This window comes from Phocoena sinus, chromosome 12, assembly GCF_008692025.1.
Source record: "Phocoena sinus isolate mPhoSin1 chromosome 12, mPhoSin1.pri, whole genome shotgun sequence".
Lineage (NCBI taxonomy): Eukaryota > Metazoa > Chordata > Mammalia > Artiodactyla > Phocoenidae > Phocoena > Phocoena sinus.
In genome coordinates, this window is record NC_045774.1 from 15,826,694 (window position 1) to 15,849,300 (window position 22,607).

At 39.1% G+C, this 22,607-nt stretch overlaps 1 protein-coding gene across 3 annotated transcripts in view; it reads right to left on the bottom strand.

Moving 5' to 3' along the window:
• PCMT1 (protein-L-isoaspartate (D-aspartate) O-methyltransferase) overlaps window positions 1-21,412 on the bottom strand; it is a 45,699-nt gene extending 24,287 nt beyond the window's left edge. The window contains exons 1-3 of one of the 3 annotated variants that reach the window (XM_032651780.1): window positions 21,001-21,256; window positions 4,446-4,550; window positions 3,194-3,225 (exon numbers count right to left, since the gene is read on the bottom strand). In XM_032651780.1, the coding sequence (XP_032507671.1) occupies window positions 3,194-3,225; window positions 4,446-4,550; window positions 21,001-21,229 (366 nt within the window). In that variant the 5' untranslated portion in view covers window positions 21,230-21,256. Of the gene's footprint in view, window positions 1-3,193; window positions 3,226-4,445; window positions 4,551-21,000 lie in introns of all 3 variants that reach the window. The other 2 variants (XM_032651778.1, XM_032651779.1) reach the window with 2 other exon arrangements.
• Between the last annotated feature and the right edge of the window lie 1,195 nt (window positions 21,413-22,607).

Genomic DNA, 22,607 nt, shown 5'->3' on the forward strand with positions numbered 1-22,607 from the left:
ATTTCTGTTCCCCAACAACTTTTCTCAATGGTTTTAGATTAATTGATGATCTTTGCCTAATTCAATTATTACACTGATAATTACAAAGAACTGATTTTTTAAATTCTATTATTCTTTCCACACATAATTGGTATTCTTCTGTTTTTCATTTTTTCCCCATCTTGCTATTTTATTTTTAAATCCCTATGGACTCAGAGATTTTTGTTTCTGAATTCACTGTGCTATAATCCATTGTCTTCACTATCTACCATTTTTTGATTCTCAAATTGTCTCCAATTTGGCTTCTGGGAGTCTCTTTAAACCTGCTCCTAATGTCCTCCTGACATTACCCCATTAGCCTCTGAGTACTTCTTCACTTTCTGGAATTTAGTCACTTTTCCATGAAGTGCTAGTCTCTTTCAGCAAGAAATGGAATTTGGGGTTCAATATCTGGATGCTAAATATGTTCACTGCTACCAGGATGCCATTTCACGTTTTTCTGTAAGTAAGACTTTGGAAAATATTCCAGGGTTGTAGTTACTTCCAAACCTGTGACTTTGAGGTTCATTAAATGCAGATACAGAAATGGTCAATAAGCACGTGAAAAGATGCTCAACATCATTACCACTGGGGAAATGCAAATCAAAACCACAATGAGATATCACTTCATAGCTACCAGGATGGATAAAATAAATAAAACATACAATAACAAGTGTTGAGAAGGAAGTGAAGAAATTGGAAACCTCATACATTGCTGGCAGGGTTGTACAATGGTGCAGCCACTTTGGAAAATAGTTTGGCGGTTCCTCAGAATGTTAAACACAGAATTACCATATGACCCAGCAGATTCCACTCCCAAGTATATACCCAAGAGAACTGGAAACATATGCACACAAAAACCTGTAAACTAATGTTCATAGCAGCATTATTCATAGTAGCTAGAAAGTGGAAGGAACCCAGATGTCCATCAACTGATGAATGAGTAAACAAAATGTGGTATATCCATACAATGTAATATTATTTGGCAATAAAAAGAAATGAAATACTGAAGCATGCTACAACATAGATAAACCTTGAAAATACTGTGCAGAATATAAAAAGCAGTGATAAAAGGCCACATATTGTATTATTCCATTTATGTGAAATGTCCAGAATGACATAGAAACAAAAAGCAGGTTAGTTGCCAGGACCTGAAGAATGAGGGATGGGAACTGACTGCTAAACAGGTATAGGGGTCCTTTCTGAGGTGATGAAAATGTTCTGAATTGAGATAGTAGTAATGTTTGTACAACTCTGAACAGACTAAAAACCACAGAACTGTATACTAAAAAGGGATAAATTACATCTTAATAAAGCTATTATTTTTGTTTACAAATGCACCATTTGCAGTGGAGTTAGTGCCACGTCTCATTTGGTAGTGAACTGGACACTCAGCACCACACTTCAGAGAAAAGAAAAACTTCATGCAGTATTTCCCATTTATCTCCAGGCAATTTCCCAAACATGTTGAGTACCAATTCTCTAAAATAACTTTTATCACTAAACGAATACTTCTATATAAATTTTTCTTTTTAAGTAGCACTTCAAAGCGTATTCAGGGATCTTAAGACTACAATTTTTTTGTTAATCATTAATTTCTTTGAATAGGTAATGCGTACAAAAACCATTCCTACTCCATAACTAAAAGAAGAACTCTAAATAGTCTTCTGCACTCTATTTTTATGATGTTTCTTGAAGATCTTGCCATATTCGTATTTACAGAACTTTATTCATTTCACTTCACAGTATTTCACTGTATGGATTTACTATAATTTATTAACCATCCACTATTAGTGGACTATTAGTGATTACTGTTATTTTTTTGTTATTATAAATAATGTGTTAATAAATATCCTCAGTTATTTTGTACTTGTGCAAATATTTTATGGGATAAATATCTTGAAATAAAACTGGAGAGTCTAAGGTATATTCATCTCACATGTTTTAGGTATTGCCAAACTGCCTTCCAAAAACACTATCAATTTACTTTCCCAACAAAAACAATAATTTGTCAGTTTCCCTTTTCTAATATAAAGTAATAAACTTTTAATTTCTGATGATAGGAGAAAAATGGTACTTTATTGTAGTGCTAATTTGCAATTCACTAAATATAAGTGAAGATGACATCTTTTCATTTGGTTAAATGCCAATGTCATTTGTATTTCTTTTTCTATGAACTATATTCTTGTACTTTACCCACTTCCTTTTGGGCTTAGTAGTATTTTACTTCTTAATATATAGGATACACACATACACATGTATATATATGTATTCCATATATGTAAATATATGGAGATTTGCCCTATACTGTCATATGTATTTCAAATATTTCCCTCAGTTTTTCCTCTTCTGATTTTGTTTATATTTTCCATCTAAAGAAATTCAAGATTTTAATGTTTCAAAATATTGAATATATCAGGTTTTTTAATGGCTTCTAGGTCTTCTGTTATGTTTAAAGTCATTTTTATTAAATATTTATATATACATTGCCTATTTTTTTCTTCTAGTAAAATTATTAGTTCACTATGAATATACGTGTAGAATTTATTTTGGTATAAAGAAGGCTTTAAGTTTAAATAAGAGTTTCTCCAACCCCAAATACTTGCAGAGAATCAGAAAAGCTATTGTTCTTTTCACCAAAAACCAACAGAGTACTGATTCAAATAACTGACATTTAAAACCCAAGAAAATTCGCAACAGATTAAAAGTGCTAAGTAACTCAAAACAGGTCCTTCTCAGAGTTATACAGCTTCATAACTGCTATACGTGACCAGTCCCTAATGAATTATCCAAATAAAATATGAAACATTATTCAACTTGAGATTTCTTTAATATGTCTATTATATTTTAAACATATTCCCTCCCTTAATTAACACACCTCTAAGTAAATAACCTTTTATATACAATTATTTTATATACAATTTTTACATGATTAGATACTAATGACAACCACCAAAAACTTTAATGAGTTTCTACCAAAGAGAGTTCCTTCTACACATCTTGTATTAAGAATAAGATTATTCTTATTAATTCATTACCAATTTACATAATTCATAGATGATAAAACTGATATAATTAAAAGTTAAAAATGTTCTTTAAACCGTTTTTACTGAAGAAAGCACTCTTAGAGGAAAAATGTGATCCATTTGTACCCAAATGACCAAAGTTAACTTACCATGTGTGGAGCACTGATTGTTGCTTGGAACCCTGCAAAAGAAGAAGAGAACTACTGATACATTCAACTGTAAAAACACACGAAATACTCCATGTAATTCCTTTTCTAACGTCCATAAGTTGTTTTTCATAAAAATTATTTTCACTTTTATGATCTCAAGAAATAAAACTTTTATTTTGTACTTTACAGTACTGTCACGCACAGTTAAAATTAGAAAATATAATCATGCCAAAGGCTAGTATGCTCAGTACAACAGTCCCACTATTTCCAAAAATTTCTTCTCCCATATAGTTAGTTAAGGAAGAATTCCATGAAGTTGAGTTGATAAATTTATGATGTTTTTTCTTTAGATTTATAAAAAGAAAATAAGCTTCCATATATCACAGAGTATGCAAAATCCTTGCAAAATTAAATTGCTTCATATTTTTGGCACCTTAAAAAAAACTAGAACTGGCAATCAGAGTAGCTTAAGAGACTAATAAGCTACTTCAATTTACTCTTTACACTATCAACTAATGTTAATTAAAACAATCTTTTCTCCATTTTTAGCTTTTAGTTTTTTCTTCCAGTGTTGCTTTCTCAAAACTTATTTACCTGCTTCTGCGTCTGAAGCAATTTTCACTGAGCGGTGGTAGCAGGTGCCTTCGGGGTTCAGAAGCTCCCCAGGATCTTCTCTGCTGACTGTTAAAGTGCTTCAAAAGAAGGCAGCACGGCAGCTGGCCCACAGAATCCTGAGGCACTTCTAAGCCTCAAAGGCGCCCACTGCCAAGGCTCAGCAGTTCAGCAAAACCTGCTTCAGGAGAAGGAGTTAAATATGGAACTTTCTAAAAACAAGCGCAAACCAAAAAATTCAGGGCAAGTGAAGCAGAGAAGTCAGTAATAACTTAGTTACACATTCCCTTTAATACTGATTTTTAAGATTGATGCTAATGCAAAAACCAACCTTAGTCAACACTGAAGACCCTAAAGAAAACTCAGCACATAGCTTAAACTGTAAGTTTTCATTTAAAGTATGTTTTAAGAATATTTTTATAGAATTCTTATATGTATTGTTTAAAAAATAGAAAAGACACTTCATATATTACATCATTTTATTAAACTGAGTAAGTTTGGGATTATGAAACTTACTAAGGCATAAAACTCAAATTAGCAAGGTACTAGATACACATCTGGGTCCCAGCCTATTTTTACTTACATAGATTACAGAGTAAATGAGTAAAATTTGTGACGTTTTCAGAAACCCAAAGCTTACCTATTGATTGTGGAGAATCCATATAAGGGTTACATTTTGCATAGTGAGAGCGGTCTGTGGCCAGCATTACTTCAAATACTTTATCTGTCTTGATGATTCCATTTTCTGAAATGAATGAAGCAATATTTTAAGCTGGAAGTGGCATGATCAGACATATTTTAGAATAATTATTCTGGCTACACTGTAGAGACTAGATTGGAAGAGAGCAAAATTGAAAGTTGTCGCAATGGCTCAGGTAATCACAACCTGGTCTTTAATAATGAAAGTAAGGATGAAGAAAAGTAGAAGGATTTGAGTTATATTTAGTAGGTAATGTATACCTGACTGACTAGATTTGGAGGTGGGAGCGGGTTAACGGTTGAAATGTTGATGTCATATACTGATTTGCAAAATCCTAGACAAGGATCAGAGCTAAGGAAAAAAAGGACAAGTTATTTATTCAGTTAGGAGCTACTGACCATACACATAGAGATATATAGCAGTCAGTTGGATAAATGCATCTGGGGCGCAGGAGAAAAACCTACAACAGAGATATAAATTACTAGTTGTATAGATGGCAACTAAACCAATGGAAGTGAACTAAAGTGGCCAGGTAAGAATATACAAAAGTGTACATTTAGGAGAAATGCAAAGGAAGTAGAGCCTTCAAAGATTATGACAAGGAGCAGACACAGAGGTAGATGAAAATCAAGCAGATATACTGTTACAGAGCCCAAGAGAAACAAATTTTTCAAGAAGGAAAGCAAGGTCAATATGCTCTTCCCTCAGTGTCCATAGGGAGTTGGTTCCACAACCCCAGCAGATACCAAAATTTGTGGATGCTCAAGCATCTTATATAAAATTGCATGGTTTTTGCATATAACCTACGCATCTCCTCCCATATACTTTAAATCATGGTTAGACTACTTATAACACCTAATACAATGTAAATGCTATGTAAATAGTTGCCAAACATGTGGCAAATTCAAATTTTGCTTTTTGAACTGTTATGGAACTTCTTTCTTCTTCAAATATTTTCAGTACACAGTGGGTTGAATCCATGGAGATAGAATCCATGGGTATAGAAGGCTGACTGTATATATTTGCTCCCCCAACTATCAATTCTTTAAGATTAAATATAATATGTTAAACTTCAATAACCCTTATTAACCATGCACACGGTAATTATTCAATAAAGGCGTTATTAACTCACTCAGTAAGTTTACTGTCTGTCTAATACATACCAGACACAGTGCTACATACTTAGGGTGATAATAAACAAAATAGCATAGTTCTTGTCCTTACAGCTCTAAAATCTGTAAGATTAAATGTATCAACTTGACTTTAACAATCCAGAAATAAATTTTTTTTTTTTTTTTTTTTTTTAGATGTTGGGGGTAGGAGTTTATTAATTAATTTATTTTTGCTGGGTTGGGTCTTCGTTTCTGTGCGAGGGCTTTCTTTAGTCGTGGCAAGCGGGGGGCCACTCTTCATCACGGTGCGCAGGCCTCTCACTATCGCGGCCTTTCTTGCTGCGGAGCACAGGCTCCAGACGCGCAGGCTCAGTAGGTGTGGCTCACGGGCCCAGCCGCTCCGCGGCATGTGGGATCCTCCCGGACCGGGGCACGAACCCGTGTCCCCTGCATCGGCAGGCGGACTCTCAACCACTGCGCCACCAGGGAAGCCCCAGAAATAAATTTTTTTAATCAAAACATGCTTTGCTTAATTTGGCTACACTATGAACAACTTTTTTTTTCAGATTTCTTTTTTTTAAATTGAGGTATAATTGACACACAACATTATATTAGTTTCAGATATACAACATAATGATTCAATATTTGTATATGTTAGAAAATGATCTCCACAATAAGTTAACATCTATTACCATACAGTTACAGAATATTTTTTCTTGTGCTGAGAATTTTTAAGATGTACTCTCTCAGTAACCTTCACACATGCAACAGAGTATCATTAACTACAGTCACCATACTGTACATCCCCATGACATTTATTTTACAACTAGAAGTTTGTATCTTTTGACTACCTTCACCCATTTTGCACCCCACCTGCCTCTAGCAGCCACTAATCTGTTCTCTGTATCTATGAGCTTGGTTTTTTGTTTATTTTTTTAGATTCCACATGTAAGTCAGATCATACAGTATTTGTCTTTCTCTAACTTATTTCCTTTCGCATAATAGCCTCAAGGTCCATCCATGTTACAAATGACAAGATTTCATTCTTTCTTATGGATGAATAATACTCCATTGTATATATACATCACAGCATCCATATCTATTCATCCATGGATGGACATTTAGGTTGTTTCCATATCTTAGCTATGGTAAATGATACTGCAGTGAACATGGGGGTGCGTATATCTTTTCAAATCAGTGTTTTTGTTTTCTTTGGATAAATATGCAGAAATGGAATTGCTGGATCATATGGTAGCTGTATTTTTAATTTTTTGAGGAAGCTCCATACAGTTTTCTGGAGTGGCTGCAACAATTTATACTCCCACCAGTAGTGCACCAGGGTTCCCTTTTCTTCATAATCTTGTAAACACTTGTTATTTCTTGTCTTTTTTTTTTTTTTTTTTTTTTTTTTTTTTTTTTTTTTTTATGCGTTACGCGGGCCTCTCACTGTTGTGGCCTCTCCCGTTGCGGAGGACAGGCTCCGGACGCGCAGGCTCAGCGGCCATGGCTCACGGGCCCAGCCGCTCCGCGGCATGTGGGATCCTCCCAGACCGGGGCACGAACCCGTGTCCCCTGCATCGGCAGGCGGACTCTCAACCACTGCGCCACCAGGGAAGCCCTATTTCTTGTCTTTTTGAGAACAGCCATTTTAACAGGTATGAGCTGACAGTACCTCACTGTGGTTTATGATTTGCATTTCCCTGATGATTAATGATGTTGAGCATCTTTTCATGTACCTGTTGGCATTCTGTATGTCTTCTTTGGAAAAATGTCTATTTAGATCCTCTTCCCGTTTATTTAATGGGATTGTTTGATTTTTTTTTGCTATTGAGTTGTATATACTTGGGGTATTAACCCTTTATCAAATATATGATTTGCAAATATCTTTTCCCATTCAGTAGGTTGCCACAGCTATTTTAAAATGAGACTTAAGCATCATGAGAAGTTTAAAATATTTATGCAAATGAATTTAATGTATTCATCAACTGTGGAGCCTCCAGGTTCTAGAGGGTAATGGTGCCCACCAGAATCTGAATTTCTCCACATAGCCATTCAAAAACCACCTAAACCTAAGATCAAGAAGGGGCATAAACAAAACCACACATGACCCATGCCTTCACATTACTAGGACATAGAGAATATCCAGACTTCATATTACCTATCAGTAGAAAAATAAACAACACATTCCAACAAAGCTTCTGCTATTGCTGCAAGCCTGTGGGTATAGAAAGCAAAGGTAGGGACTGAAGTTTAAAAGACTAAGTAGAAGGAAGTAGGGAATGCAGATGAAGCACAGACAAAATTACTCCCAGAAAGAGAAACTACAACACTAAGTACTAAAATAGTGAACACAGGTCTGGGACTTAGAAGTTCACTGTACTGGCTACAAGGAAGGAACTTAAACATCAGTAGGTTAACAAAGGTCCCAATACCATTCAATGGCGAAAGAACAGTCTTTTTCAACAAATGGGGCTGGGACAACTGGATAGCCACATGAAAAGAATAAAGTTCAATCTTTACCTCATATCAAATACAAAAATTAACTCAAAATGGATCAAAGATCTAAACATAGAACTAAAATAATAAAAATCATAGAAGAAGATACTGGGGCAAGCCTTCATGACCTTGGATTTGGCAGTGGATTCTTAGATATGACACCAAAAGCATGAGCAAGAGAAAAAAAATGGATAAACTGGATTTCATCAAAATTAAACACTTTTGTGCTTCAAAGGACATTATCAAGAAAAAGGTAGGGCTTCCCTGGTGGCGCAGTGGTTGAGAGTCCACCTGCCAATGCATGGGACACGGGTTTGTGCCCCAATCTGGGAAGATCCCACATGCCGCGGAGCGGCTGGGCCCGTGAGCCATGCCCCTGAGCCTGCGGTCCAGAGCCCGTGTTCCGCAATGGGAGAGGCCACAACAGTGAGAGGCCCGCGTACCGCAAAAAAAAAAAAAAAAAAAAAAAAAGGAGCAAACTATTGATATACCCAACAACATGAACAAATCTCAAGAGCACTAATCTCAGTGAAAGAAGCCAGGAGATTTACACTATATGAGTCCATCTAATATTAAATTCCCGAAAAGTCAAAACCATAGTGTCAGAAGGCCAATCTGCAGTTGCTAGGAGTCAGGGGTTAAAGGAGGAGATTAATTGCAGAGGGCACGAGAAAACTTAGTGGGTGAAAGAAATGTTCTACATCAGAGATCAGCAAACTTCTGTTAAGATCCAAACAGTAAATATTTTAGGCTTTGCAGGCCGTATAGTCTCTGTTGCAACTATGCGACTCTGCCATTGAAGTACAAGAACAGCCACACACAAGACATAAATGAATGGGTGTGGCTATGTTCAAATAAATCTTTATTTCTAAAAACAGGCAGCAGGCCAGATTTGGCCTGTGGGATGTAGTTTGCTCACCCCTGTTTTACCTCATTAGGGTGGTGGTTACACACCTATATTTGTCAAAATTTTCAAATCATACTCTTAAAATTGGTGCGTTTTTACATAAATTATATCTCAATAAGGCTGATTTTTTAAAAGTGTAAGCCAAGGATTTTATATGCAGCCAAAACTGTTCTTCAAATATCAAGGTTATAGGAAAAAAAGTCTTGAATGTGCAAGAACTCAGGGAATGCTGTACACACAAGCCCTTCCTAAGGAATCTTGTAGAAGATGTGCTTCATCTAAACAAGGGATTACTAGGGATACATCAGAAAAGGACACAGATCCAATTTTAGAGCAAAGACTAAAAGTAAAAGGGTGGATTGGTCTGCCTTCAGCAAGAATCCTGTCAAGCTATTTTAGCCAGAAGCCCCCATTACCCCTGATGTCTCCTCTTAGTAATTTTCTACCCACTGATGCCCACCCTGCTCCTAGGCTATAAATCCCCACTTGCTCATGCTGTATTGGGAACTGAGCCCAGCTTTATACTGAGGTCTCTTTTCCCCTATTGCAATAGTTTCTGAATAACATCTGTTTTTAACTCTTTTTAAATTATTTTATACTATTTTTTAAATAGGTAATAGTTTTTTAAACTATTTTTTAAAAAAAACTAAAAGGGTAAAGACAGTGATGGAATAATAATACTTAAATGTTATTTGTTCTGACAAAATAGAAAGAAGGCAACTAAAAACAATGGGAAGAGGAAAAAAAGGGGAAAGTAGAATTAGATCATTGAGTCATATAGGTGACAGGAGGAATCAAAGGATACCATTTAATACTGACTGACCAGACAGTAAATAGTTAAGAAAAGGTGGTTTAAGGACACTATAAAAGGTATAAATACAGACTCTCCAAATAACAAAAGAATATTTAAAAAAATCAGCAAACAAGGCACACCAACTAGAGAAACACTTAAATACTCACAGACTAGGTTATATTAATAAATCATCCGTCCATTTGAAAATATTATAAACTTTGGATTAATTAACCCAAATAGAAAGTACTGTTTCTACACAAATAAGCTTAGGCAAGCTACCTGTAAAGTTCATTAAAATAAAACAGTGAAAGCACTTTTTAAAAAGTTTTAAAAGCAGCGTAATAAGAGAGATATTGGACTTCCCTGGTGGCGCAGTGGTTAAGAATCTGCCTGCCAATGCAGGGGACACGGGTTCGATCCCTGGTCCAGGAGGATCCCACATGCCACGGAGCAACTAAGCCCGTGCACCACAACTACTGAGCTTGTGCTCTAGAGCCTGTGAGCCACAACTACTGAGCCCACGTGCCACAACTACTGAAGCCCGCCTAGAGCCCGTGCTCCTCAACAAGGGAAGCCACCGCAATGAGAAGCCTGCGCCCCACAACGAAGAGCAGCCCCCACTCGCTGCAACTAGAGAAAGCCCGTGCGCAGCAATGAAGACCCAACACAGCCAAAAAATAAATAAAGAAGTAAATTCAAAAAAAAAAAGATATCATTTACTAAATATTTGTCATGCGCCAGACAAAATCCTAAGCACATTACATACACTATCTTTTGAGGTAAGAACTTAGAAACTATGAAACAATCTTATACTGTCTCTAACAATCCTATAAAGTAAGCACTATTATTACTCCATCTTACAGATAATAAAATTGAGTTCAGAAAGACTAAGTTGTTCCAGATCACAGAGCAAATAAGGGGTAGGGCCATTCAAATTGAGATGTTAGATTCCTGTTGACCAGTTCACTGTACTGCTACCATATTCAAATAGCTTAGTGACTTCTACTAATTCATTTCTCAAAATACTTCTTGAGTGGGTCATTTGCCCTGAATTCAATTCAAATTCCAGAGGGGTGATTCATAGACTCTCAAGGTCAGAAGGGTCATCAAGTCTAACTTCTTCATAAATTGGTACCACGATCTCTAGTTGAAGAGCTGCACTGATGTGGAACAGTCCTTTGCACATTCAGACCACACTAATTATCAGAACACTTCCCTGTATTAAGAGGAAATCTCCCTCTTTATAACTCACTTATATAAACCTTTAGTGCTACGCTCTGCAGTCACAAAGAATATGCTGAATTTTCTATCCAACCAACACTTTTTACACACCTGAACATATCATGACCATTTCAAGCCTTATCTTTTTCAGGTTAAGCAGCCTCACTCAATACATCCAATTACCATCATATTCACTTACTCATTCTTCTCTAGATGAATATTTGTGACATCTAAAATCAAACACATTGCTATAGGCACATTCTAAAAATCAAGTAAATTAAAGAGATTACTTCCCCTAAGCTAGATAATATACATCTACCAAACTCATGTGAGTTTCTTTGGCTGATTTCTTACTCTACAGAGGGACACAGAATTTACTAAAAAACCCTAAATAGTTTTAAAAGCATGTCACCAGTCATTTATTAAGAAGCGGAACACATAAGGCTCAGGATAAAGCTTCCTTAGACCATTATTGGGTGGTTTCCAAAATTTTCACTACAAGGTTCTTATTATTTGCTTTTTCCCAGGATTCCATATTTTGAAAGATGCCTAAAGCAAGCTATATTTACTAAGTTATTAAATCATTTTCCCGTTTTTGACAATCTGACATATACAATTGCCAGTGCCCTGAAATATTTCTAGCAAACAGCAAAGTAATTTAACATTTCACTTTGCATGTACAGCCTAATTATGAGTAAACATAAATTACCATTAGGCTTTCTAAATTAGTGAACAGTTTTAAAACTACCCATGCCCAATTTTCCTGCACCCTAAGGACCAAAGATCCTAATTAAATAATTATAATAATGGCTAATGTTGATCCTAATATGCAATGGATCCAAATGAGAAGTTAGCAGAATTCAAAAAGGAGAATGCAATAGAATCCAAGCTATAAACCAAATAATTTAAAAAACTTGAAAAAATTAGAGCCACGTTAAGAAGGTATCTGTTCCTCTTCTCAACCTGAGGAGTGGGAAGGGTGAAGAGGGAGATAAATTCCAGGAAAAAGACAAAAATACTATACAAGAGTCATGATTTAGGTAAGAAGAAACTGTGACATGATTTCAAGCAACTGATAAAAGTGTAAAAAAAGGAAAAACAAGGAATTCCCTGGTGGTCCAGTAGTTAGAACTTGATGCTTTCACTGCTTTCAATCCCTGGTCAGGCAATCAAGATTCACAAGCCACATGGCCAAAAAAAAAAAAAAAAGGAAAAACATCTGACTATTCCTCCTCAATACTAGAGGAGTCTGTGATATTAGAAACAAAGAGCAGGGAATAAACTCTTGCATGCTACGTAGCTCAGCAAAGTGTTGACCCAGTCATTAATGTTTGTGATGATGGTTATTACTTTTCAACACAAAAATCAACAAAATGCAGAAGATTTATTTATTGCTCAGAACAAAATGAAATGCTATCAACTCTGACAATATAAAAGAGCCCCTAGGGGCTTCCCTGGTGGCGCAGTGGTTGAGAGTCCGCCTGCCGATGTAGGGGACGCGGGTTCGTGCCCGGTCCGGGAAGATTCCACATGCCGCGGAGCGGCTGGGCCCATGAGCCATGGCCGCTGAGCCTGCGCATCCGGAGCCTGTGCTCCGCAACGGGAGAGGCCACAGCAGTGAGAGGCCCGCGTGCCGAAAAAAAAAAAAAAAAAGCCCCTAATAAGTTGGAAAATCAGTATCCTTTCTTACAAAGTGGAAGGGTTAAGGGATAGTGTCAGTTTACAAATTATGGAACAAAAAATTGAGGTTAAAGTATATTACTCAAAGTTACAAAGGTAACCACAATAGAGGAAGCAAAAATTACGGTATAACTATATGTGGGGAAGGGAGTAAGTTTAGAGGGTGTAAATACTCCTCCATCTTGGCAAGAAGTCAGTAGATGATGTCCAAAGTTGATAAAGAAATAGCAGTTTAAGCATATGCTTTAGAGACTGAAGACAATCACCAGAAGACCCAAATATGTAGTTAAAAGTGTTCACTTGAGGCAGTCTGGGAGCAGGGAGGAACAGGGCAAGCAATTGTTATTTTTCATTATAAACCCTTCTGTATTATTTTATCTTTAAATATGTACACATGGTTACTCGACTGAAAATTAATCTTAATTGTCCTAACCTTGTTATCACAGACAGATAGTACCTATAGAGATGTATACACAATGTGTATTTGCTCTAGTGAGCAAGATGTTAAGATGTGGCAGGGACTCCTTTTCTTTTCTTTTAATTTATTTATTTTATTTACTTATTTTTGGCTGCACTGGGTCTTCGTTGCTGCGTGCAGGATTTCTCTAGTTGCGGGGAGCGGGGACTACTCTTTGTTGCGGTGCACCGGCTTCTCATGGCGGTGGCTTCTCTTGTTGCGGAGCACGGGCTCTAGATGCGTGGGCTTCAGTAGTCGTGGCTTGCAGGCTCTAGAGTATAGGGTCAGTAGTTGTGGCGCACAGGCTTAGTTGCTCTGTGGCATGTGGGATCTTCCCAGACTAGGGCTCGAACCCGTGTCCCCTGCATTGGCAGGCAGATTCTTTTTTTTTTGCGGTACGCGGGCCTCTCACTGTTGTGGCCTCTCCCGTTGCGGAGCACAGGCTCCGGACGCGCAGGCCCAGCGGCCATGGCTCACGGGCCCAGCCGCTCCGCGGCATGTGGGATCTTCTCGGACCGGGGCACGAAGCCGCGTCCCCTGCATCCGCAGGCGGATTCTTAACCACTGCACCACCAGGGAAGCCCCAGGTACTCCTTTTCTTTCACAGTGGTAGAACTGGGTGCATTACCTAGCCTCTCTGTAGTTACGTGTAGCCTTATGGTTAAGTTCTTGTCAATGAGAACACAGGCAGAAATTATGAACGCAACTTCAGATAATGCCCTTAAAAAAATGTGCATTTTCTCCTTTCCCCATTTTTCTCCCCACCAGCTGGAATATGGAAAGGATGGAGGTAAACTATCTTCAACTTTGTAGATGAGGGAAAGACTTTAGGAAGCACAACAAGAAAGAAGGAGCCCAGGTCCTCAAGACCATGGAACCACCATATTAGTTCTGAACTGCTTATACTTGGATTGTTACATGAAACAGAAACTTTCGTTTTGTTTAAGCCATTGTTATTTTGGTCTTTATTACAGCAGATGAACAGGTACCCTAAAACACAAGGTATCTGAGGAGTAAAATGAGATCAGTCTGAAGAACAGGATTGGAGTTGGAGCAGGGCAACAGGTTGTAGAAGACCCTTAAAAGGCCTGAAAGCTGAGCAAGAGGTGTTTACAATTGATACAGTAAGCAATAGAAATCTAGGGAGAAAAGAGACGTTAACAGAAAGCAGTACACTAGGACAATCAGTGTAATGTGTAGAATGAACCTGAGGGGAGAAAAACTGCAAGTGTGATGACCAATCAGACACTGGAAGGCATATCACTCCAAGCGACGACTAAGAACCCAGGCTAGGACAGTGTCCGTGAAAATACAGTGAAAGGGATGACTATGAAAGGTATTTGTAATAACTGTTGAGTTAATTTGGGGACAGTCTGAAAGAATCAATAACTATTCCAAGACTTTTGATCTGGGAGAATAGAAGACTAGAAGCAATCCTGGCAGAGATGGAGAAAGAAGAGATCCTGTGCTGGTATGAAGCACTGAAAACACAGGTAAGAAAATAAGCTGCAGATGCATTTCAAGTCATGTAGAAACATTCTCTAAATTTCCATAAGTAACTTGTTACAAAGTTACATCTCAATAAAAGAAATATTACATAATTATATTAGTTTTATGACTTGAGTGGTTGTTAATCATCTACTCTCTATTTCTTCTCCACTAACAAAATGCCAGGGAAAACAATAAGAAATGAACAAAATGGTCCCCTTTTATTTCCCATCTAGAATGATTAGGTGTGGTAAGAGGTGAGTGGAGCCTGAGACACTCTCCATACAGAAAATCTGAAAGGGATTAGTTTTAAATTCACACTACAATCAAAGAAGAATTTTAAGTGATGTCAAGTTATGATAAAGCATATCATCTAAGACCAGAGATTATTCAAAAATACGTCTTTCTCGGAGGGGGGGAGAGGGTGATGAATTGGGAGATTGGGATTGACATACATACACTATTGATACTCTGTATAAAATAGATAACTATGGGCTTCCCTGGTGGCTCAGTGGTTAAGAATCCTCCTGCCAATGCAGGGGACACGGGTTTGAGCCCTGGTCCAGGAAGATAGCACATGTTGCAGAGCAACTAAGCCTGTGCGCCACAACTACTGAGCCTGCGCTCCAGAGCCCGCGAGCCGCAACTACTGAAGCCCGTGAGCCACAACTACTGAAGCCCGCACACCTAGAGCCCATGCTCCACAATAAGAGAAGCCCCCACAATGAGAAGCCCGCGCACCGCAACGAAGAGTAGTCCCCACTCACCGCATCTAGAGAAAGCCCACGCACAGCAATGAAGACCCAACACAGCCAAAACTAATATATAAATAAAATAAAGTAGGTAACTAATGAGAACCTACTGTATAGATCAGGGAACTCTACTCAATGCTCTGTGGTGACCTAAATAGGAAGGAAATCTAAAAAAGAGGGGATATATGTATACGTATAGCCAATTCACTCTGATGTACAGTAGAAATTAACACAACATTGGTAAAGCAACTATACACCAATAAAAATTAATTTAAAAAATACATCTTTCTCTAAACCATTATCAGTCTTAGTAAATACATGTAATTAACTATCTTGACACTATTTCTCAAAGGAGGATGCTCCTTGCACTCCTCACATCTCTGACAAACTAAAATGTTATGCAAAACTCTAAAATATAGGTAACCAAAAGTTAACTTCTGTGGCTCTCTCCTAAAACACACCCACCCACCCCAACATACATATCCCACAGGTGATTTCATGCAAACCATGATGTGATTAAATTGACAGAATCTTGGATTTGGAAGGGTCCTGAGAGGTCTAGTATACAGTGAAAGCAGATGACAAATCTCTTCCACAATATCCCTTACAGTGAAATGGTCAACCATTCTTTGCTTCAACATATCCAGTGACAGAAAACACTACTTTTCAAAGCCAAATCTTTGACTGTTAGGATAGCTTTGTGAATACTTCCTTATAATGAGCCAAAATGTGCCTCCCATTTGTCCTGGTTTTACCCTCTACTACATGATTTCCCTCAAATATTTAAACACTACTGCTCTCTGTAACTTTCTCATTGCTGAATCAAACAACCTCCATCTCATCAAATCATCATATAAAATGCTGATGCTCTTGTCCTCTTGAGCACTCCTGTCTGATAATCTTCAGTTTTTCACTGTTACGCTTAAAGCATGTTGGCCAGAACTAAATGCAACACTAATAAAAATATGTGGAACAGCACAATGGAACTAAGATCACATTGAATAGAATGTAATACAACCTATTATGTAGATTTAGTGCTGCCCAATAGAACTTCTTATGATAATGGAAATGTTCTACATCTGCACTGTCCAGCAGGTCAGCCACTAGCCTCGTGTGCCTACTGAGCTCTTGAAATGTGGTTGGTATGACTGAGGAACTGAATTTTTAATTTTAGTTAAATTTAAGTAGACACATTGATATTAAAATTCTCCCTCAAAATCTTACCTATTAAATCTTATTCAATGCACTGTAAGTTTACTTACTCGTATATACCCATAAGACTGACTTGATGTAAGTTAAAATGAGGAAGTATTTTCTGGATTCTAAATGAGCCCAAATTTCTGAAAAAAAGTCACTTAGTATTTTATTACCTGGCTATCTTTGGCCCATGAATGCACATGATAAAACTAATAGAATATTCTCTTTTCCACTGTTTATGCTACTAGTTGATAAGAACTGACACTCTAAATAGAATAAGAATAATTTCCATTTATTTGCAGAGATAAATAAGGATACAAAAACTATAAATTATCATAATGCTTACAAATTTAAGTGCCTACTGAAGAAGGTCTCCACTTTAATGTCTTATAAGGAACTCAAACCAAACATCTCCCCAAATAAACCCCTGCTCTCCCACACTTCCTTGCATCCCCCCACCCCACCCCCAAAATCCCTGCTGCTCACTCACTTGTTTCCAACTCAGAAAATGGCAAATCATTCCCATTGCCCAGGTCTAAAACCTTAGTGTCATATCCTCGACTGCAGTCTTTCTCCTACACCGCAAATCCAAATCTAGCACGTTCTATTTTCTCTGTCTAGAATACCTGTTCCCCAGCTCTACCTGCATGGCTTGAATTTCTTCCCTGTCACCAAATCTTTACTCAAATGACACCTTAGTGAGGCCTTCTTGCCTACAACTGCAAACCTACTACACCATACGCCCTATCCTCCTTCCTTACTTTGCCACTTATCATGTGAACATATATTTTATTTGTCTGCTCCCACAAGAAGTAAGCTACAAGAGAGAATAGATGTTTGTTTCTCATTGCTGTATCCCCAGTGTCTTGCATATAGAAGATAGTCAAATATCAGTTGACGGATTTGACAAATTCTATATACATTATACATGCAAAATGACACAATCAAGGATGCAAGGGAAATATAAGTAGAAATAACTGATGGATTAGGGTAGTGGACTGAATTTTTTTTACAAAAATAAAATAGGTAAAAGAACAATTGTTAGCTTTGTTTTAAGTGGCCAGTACAGCATTTGAAGTCTGTTAAGAGTTAACCTTCCACAAACACTCTGGCTTGGACATCCCTGCTCTAGGAGACCACCTCTCTCAAGCTCATCCGGTCCTGCCCCCTTCTTTTCCTTTTACCATGGCGTGAAATTATCCCAACAAAAGTAGAAAATAAACTCTAATATAAACATTACTTGAATTTTCCCATTCCCTGGAATAAGTAGGCTCACAGTTGTTTTGAATTAAGTTAATTTGTTTCATGAGTACCTTATCAGCCTATAATTATAAAATAATACTTTTCATTTCTAAAGACCTGTAATGTCCAACATGTGGCTAGTAGTTAAAGTTAATTTAAATAACACAAAAATCCAGTTCCTCAGCTGTGCTAACTACATTTCAAATGCTCAATGCCTCATGTAGCTAGCGGCTATGGTACTGAACAGCACAGATACAGACATTACAAGCAGCTCTGTTGGGCAGGATTGCTACAGACTTTTTCCTAAAATTTTATTTTAAAGCATAAAACTGATTCAACTACAACACTGGCAGGGTTTAATCTTGTAATTTTCAGTTCTCTATGTCAGTGATTCTCAAGTGTGGTCCCCAGACCAGCAGGAGCATATTACTTAGGAACTTGTTAGAAATACAAATTATCAACAGCCCCAGCAATCTGTCTTAATTTGTTTTAACAAGCTCTCCAGATGATCCTGGAGATTTTGAAGCATGCTCAAGTTTTAGACCACTGTTCTCAGTCACTTAAGAGCATTTATCATCACAACATAAGCTATGAGACATTATGAGATGTACCATTAGAGTCTAAAGTATTCTGTAAATGATATATCAAGTATGAAATCATAAACAATCATTTCTATTACGCCTTATAAAAGAAAAGCCTCAGTAGGTATTTTCAATAAATAATTATAATAATATTAAAATGAAACCAATCGTGAACTTTGTTTCGTTAAAAAAAAAATTAAAACTGTAATTTGCTTCCTCTTCCAATTTGCAGATCCCTTTTCACTTCAATATCAGCATAATCACATTTTAATCTTTTTCTAAAGATTTAGTTAGAAGTCTTAGGAAGAATACACAAGGGTGGAATAACCAGTAAAGAGTGAGAAATTTTCAATTTGTGCCAACTGAAATTCTCCCTTGAGCAAATATTACTGTTGTAACAAACTAATAAATAAAAATGAAATCTGGGGCTTCCCTGGTGGCGCAGTGGTTGAGAGTCCGCCTGCCGATGCAGGGGACACGGTTCGTGCCCCGGTCTGGGAAGATCCCACATGCCCGCGGGGCGGCTGGGCCCATGAGCCATGGTCGCTGAGCCTGCGCGTCCCGAGCCTGTGCTCCGCAACGGGAGAGGCCCGCGTACAAAAAAAAAAAAAAAAAAAAAAAAAAAAGAAATCTATTGGCTAGAATCAATTCAGCAAGAAGTTGAAACTAAAGTTGCACAAGTGTTACAAAAGAGGCTAAACAATTTGAGCACTCTTATTTCCTCTTACCAATCATAGCTCTAGTATAAAACGAAATATCCACAATATCAACATCCATGTATGTTAAATATTTCTCATTAAATTTTCTAATAGGAAAACATCCTTAGAAATTTCAGCTAAGAATAGTAATGCAATACATTAAAGTAACTATAAAACCACTGGGAAAAGATCTAGTTTTGGCTGACTACAAATTTGGCCCAGAAAGGAGAGACTTTAAGAGCCTGATTGATTACAATTTCTGCCACAGCCAAGTGTCTACTGCGATAACCTACTGGTGGAAAATTACTTAATCACAATTCAAGTACAGAATGTTTCAGGTGTGTATGCTGTACTAGCAGGCACTAGATCATTTGAAGAAATTTTATTAAAATATTTACAACATATTGAGCTTCTGTTCAATCCATGGGAACCTAAATCACACTTAATATTGTCTCAGCACATAAATTTACACTTCCAATCAAATATCCTTCCATAAAGTGAATACTGGCAATGCTTGACAGGATTTTTAAAACCTAAACATTCATTACTAAACGCTAAGGAAACAAGTTTTAAATACTGGTTAAAAAAAAGTCAAATGACTAATATTAAGTATTAATACTAACCATGTGCCAGCCAATACTATTTATTTCTCTCACTAATCTTGGTATTCCTAGTATAGATCCAAGCATATAATATATATTTAATTGGCACTTATGAAAAAAGGAATGATTATTAAATTAAATTGTTTGAGAGGATTCAAAGATACTAAAAAAAAAAAAAAAAGCCCCAGCCATCAAGGTTACAAATCGAATTAAGAAACATGACAAACACATGAAAAGCTAAATAATCCATAACAATTAAAAATACCACGTGGCAGGATTGTGATTATTTGCAAAGTCAGTGCAAAGAAGAGTGCTATAAATTCTGACCAGAGTGAGAGTATGATGGACTGCGGTCCTTCCTGGTATCCCGACCAGAAGGCGACACTACATTTCGATTAAAATAAGAAAGTGACACAGCACTGGTCCCACCCTAAAATCATCATCAGAGGAAGGAATACAATTACTAAAGATAATGGTGTAAAGAAACTTCCATACAAGGCTTTTAAAGCATATGGTAGCCCTGAAAAAAGTTTGAACATTCCACACACACAATCGTTTGCTGGATCCCAGGACCTCTAAAGGCTCCTGAAATACGCTGTCCCTCAGGAAGAGCATCTCCTAGTTATCTCTTCCTCCGCCCCCCACGAAGCTTTCCACTGGACAGCCGCCCCAGAAATTTCTCCCAGCATCCGCAATGACATTACTTTCATCTCCCTCTCCCTCCCCTCGCCAGTATCAGACGGTGGCATCTCCCGCCAGAGGAAAAAACGAAGGGCGGGGGAGGCAGAACCCGGGAGAAAGCTTGCAGCTAGGTCGACTGATATGACAGAGGAGGAAGTGAGAAGACGCGGGGGTCGAGGGCGGGGTCCCCTTAGTTCCAGCCCAGTCTCTACGAGCCCTGGCCAACAGCCCACTCCCCAAGGCACGCCCCTCGCCCGCCGGACCCGGACAGGGAGGTGGCGGACTCGAGTGACAGCCCCACCACCTGTGCCGCGCCCCCTTCCCCAGGCCCGCGGGGAGACGCCTGCCCCTGCCCCACTAGCAGCGGCCCCTGACTCTTTCTCTCTGGTTCCTGTGCACGTCGCCGATGAGTGACAGGTCCCGGGGGAGGCAATCGCCAGAGCTTGCCGTTCGGGACCGCTGGTGCAACCGTGCGCCGAAGCCCTCCAGCAGGCACAGGGGTATACGGAACGTTCCGGACGGCCCAGGGGATCCGATTCAGGCCTGGCCTTCCCCAGTTGCCCCACACCGGGCGGGGGTGGCACTTACTGCGGAGGTTGTGGATTAGCTCCGAGTGGCTGGCGCCGCCGGATTTCCAGGCCATCGCTAAGCACACCCGGAGCAGGTACAGAACCACCTTCAGCGCGGCGACAGTGCCCAGCAGCTTCCCCAAGAGTGAGACCACCTCCCACACGGTCACCGCCCCGCTTGCGTCCCCGCTGTAGCCGCCGCTGCTACTGTCGTCGCCGCCGCTGCCGCCACTGCGCGCTCCCGGCATACCCCGCGGCACGCATGCGCTTAGTGACGCCGCGCGGATTCGGGTGCGGCCGGGTGGGGCAGGAGGCGGGGGTGGCCTCATGCGCTGCCGCCCGCGTGAGGGGTCGCTGCGGCCGCCCGGGAGTGGCGGGTTGGTCCCGCTGAGTCAGCGCCACCAACACCGCCACCTCTGAGTGGCCTTTCTGAGGCCTCGGGCTGCGCAACGCCTCCTTGCTGAGTTTGTCCTGTGGTCAAGCGGGGTGGGCCCTGGCGCGGTCGGTGGTGAGCCTCACTGCGGCTCTGGTCACTGAGCGCGGTGGCGGGATGGCAGGGCGGGCCTCGTTCCGCTGCTGCCGGTGGCTTCGCAGTCTCAGCTAGATCAGCTGTTGAGAGCGGCGGGTCTGCTCCTATATCTGTCCAGATTGTTAGACGGTGGGCTTCCTTCGTCCTGCCTCACCCAACCCAATGAATGACTAATATTTAGGTCGGTTGGAGACAGAGGTCCCTATGGTGGAGCCTCGATAATCTTAATAGAACTGGAGGGCAAAGGTCTTCTCTAACCCGAGTACTCCAGCCTCTGGCTTGTGACAAGTACGTTAGTGTTTCGTTAGCAGAGACTTTGGGACCGTGATTTGTTCTCAACTCTAAAGCACAAATTCAGAGAGTGGAAGAATACCGAGACCTGGGGTGGGGGGGTGGAGCGTGGGGAATCCTTTGCTCTTTAGGACAGCGCACTTGGTTAAAAATACTACAGTATCCTATGGCGAATGTGTTATTCGCCCAACACAAGCGTGCGTTTTCAGCTATTTAAGCCTCACAAATTCCACCGTTAGACTGGACACCAGGTTTGTTGCTATCAGCTGTGCAAGACATTGAGTGAGAAGCTGACAAGGAACATTGCCTGTAGCATCCAACTTGCTGACTCCTGATCAGAACTGAGACTGGAAGAATCCAGTCACATTTAGTCCAATACACTTTTAAGGAAGGAAACAAAGCTATGTCAAGACATCGATGCTACTGCGTCAGCAACAATTTTCGTATTCTAACCAGACCTTAGCAAATGTGGTATCTAGTCTACTTCCAATCCTAAATATACTTATATATTAACTATTTCCCTGTGTTCTGCGATAATAAATGAAACAGTATTCTTTACTTCAATATTGGGAATAAAATTGTCAGTTTGGGACTAATAATTTTCTATTTCATCTCTCTGCTGTTCCCTAATAGTCTTCCAGTTAAAAACAAAACAAAACGACACCAGTCAGTTTTCAATAAACCTGAAAACTCTCTAAAGCTGACCTAGATGGACTGCATTTCCATGAGGTGCTTCCATAAGCTGTGGCTAGGAAATAGGACTGCCAATATCAGTTAGAAACAAAATCATGGCCCCTTTTAAAGAA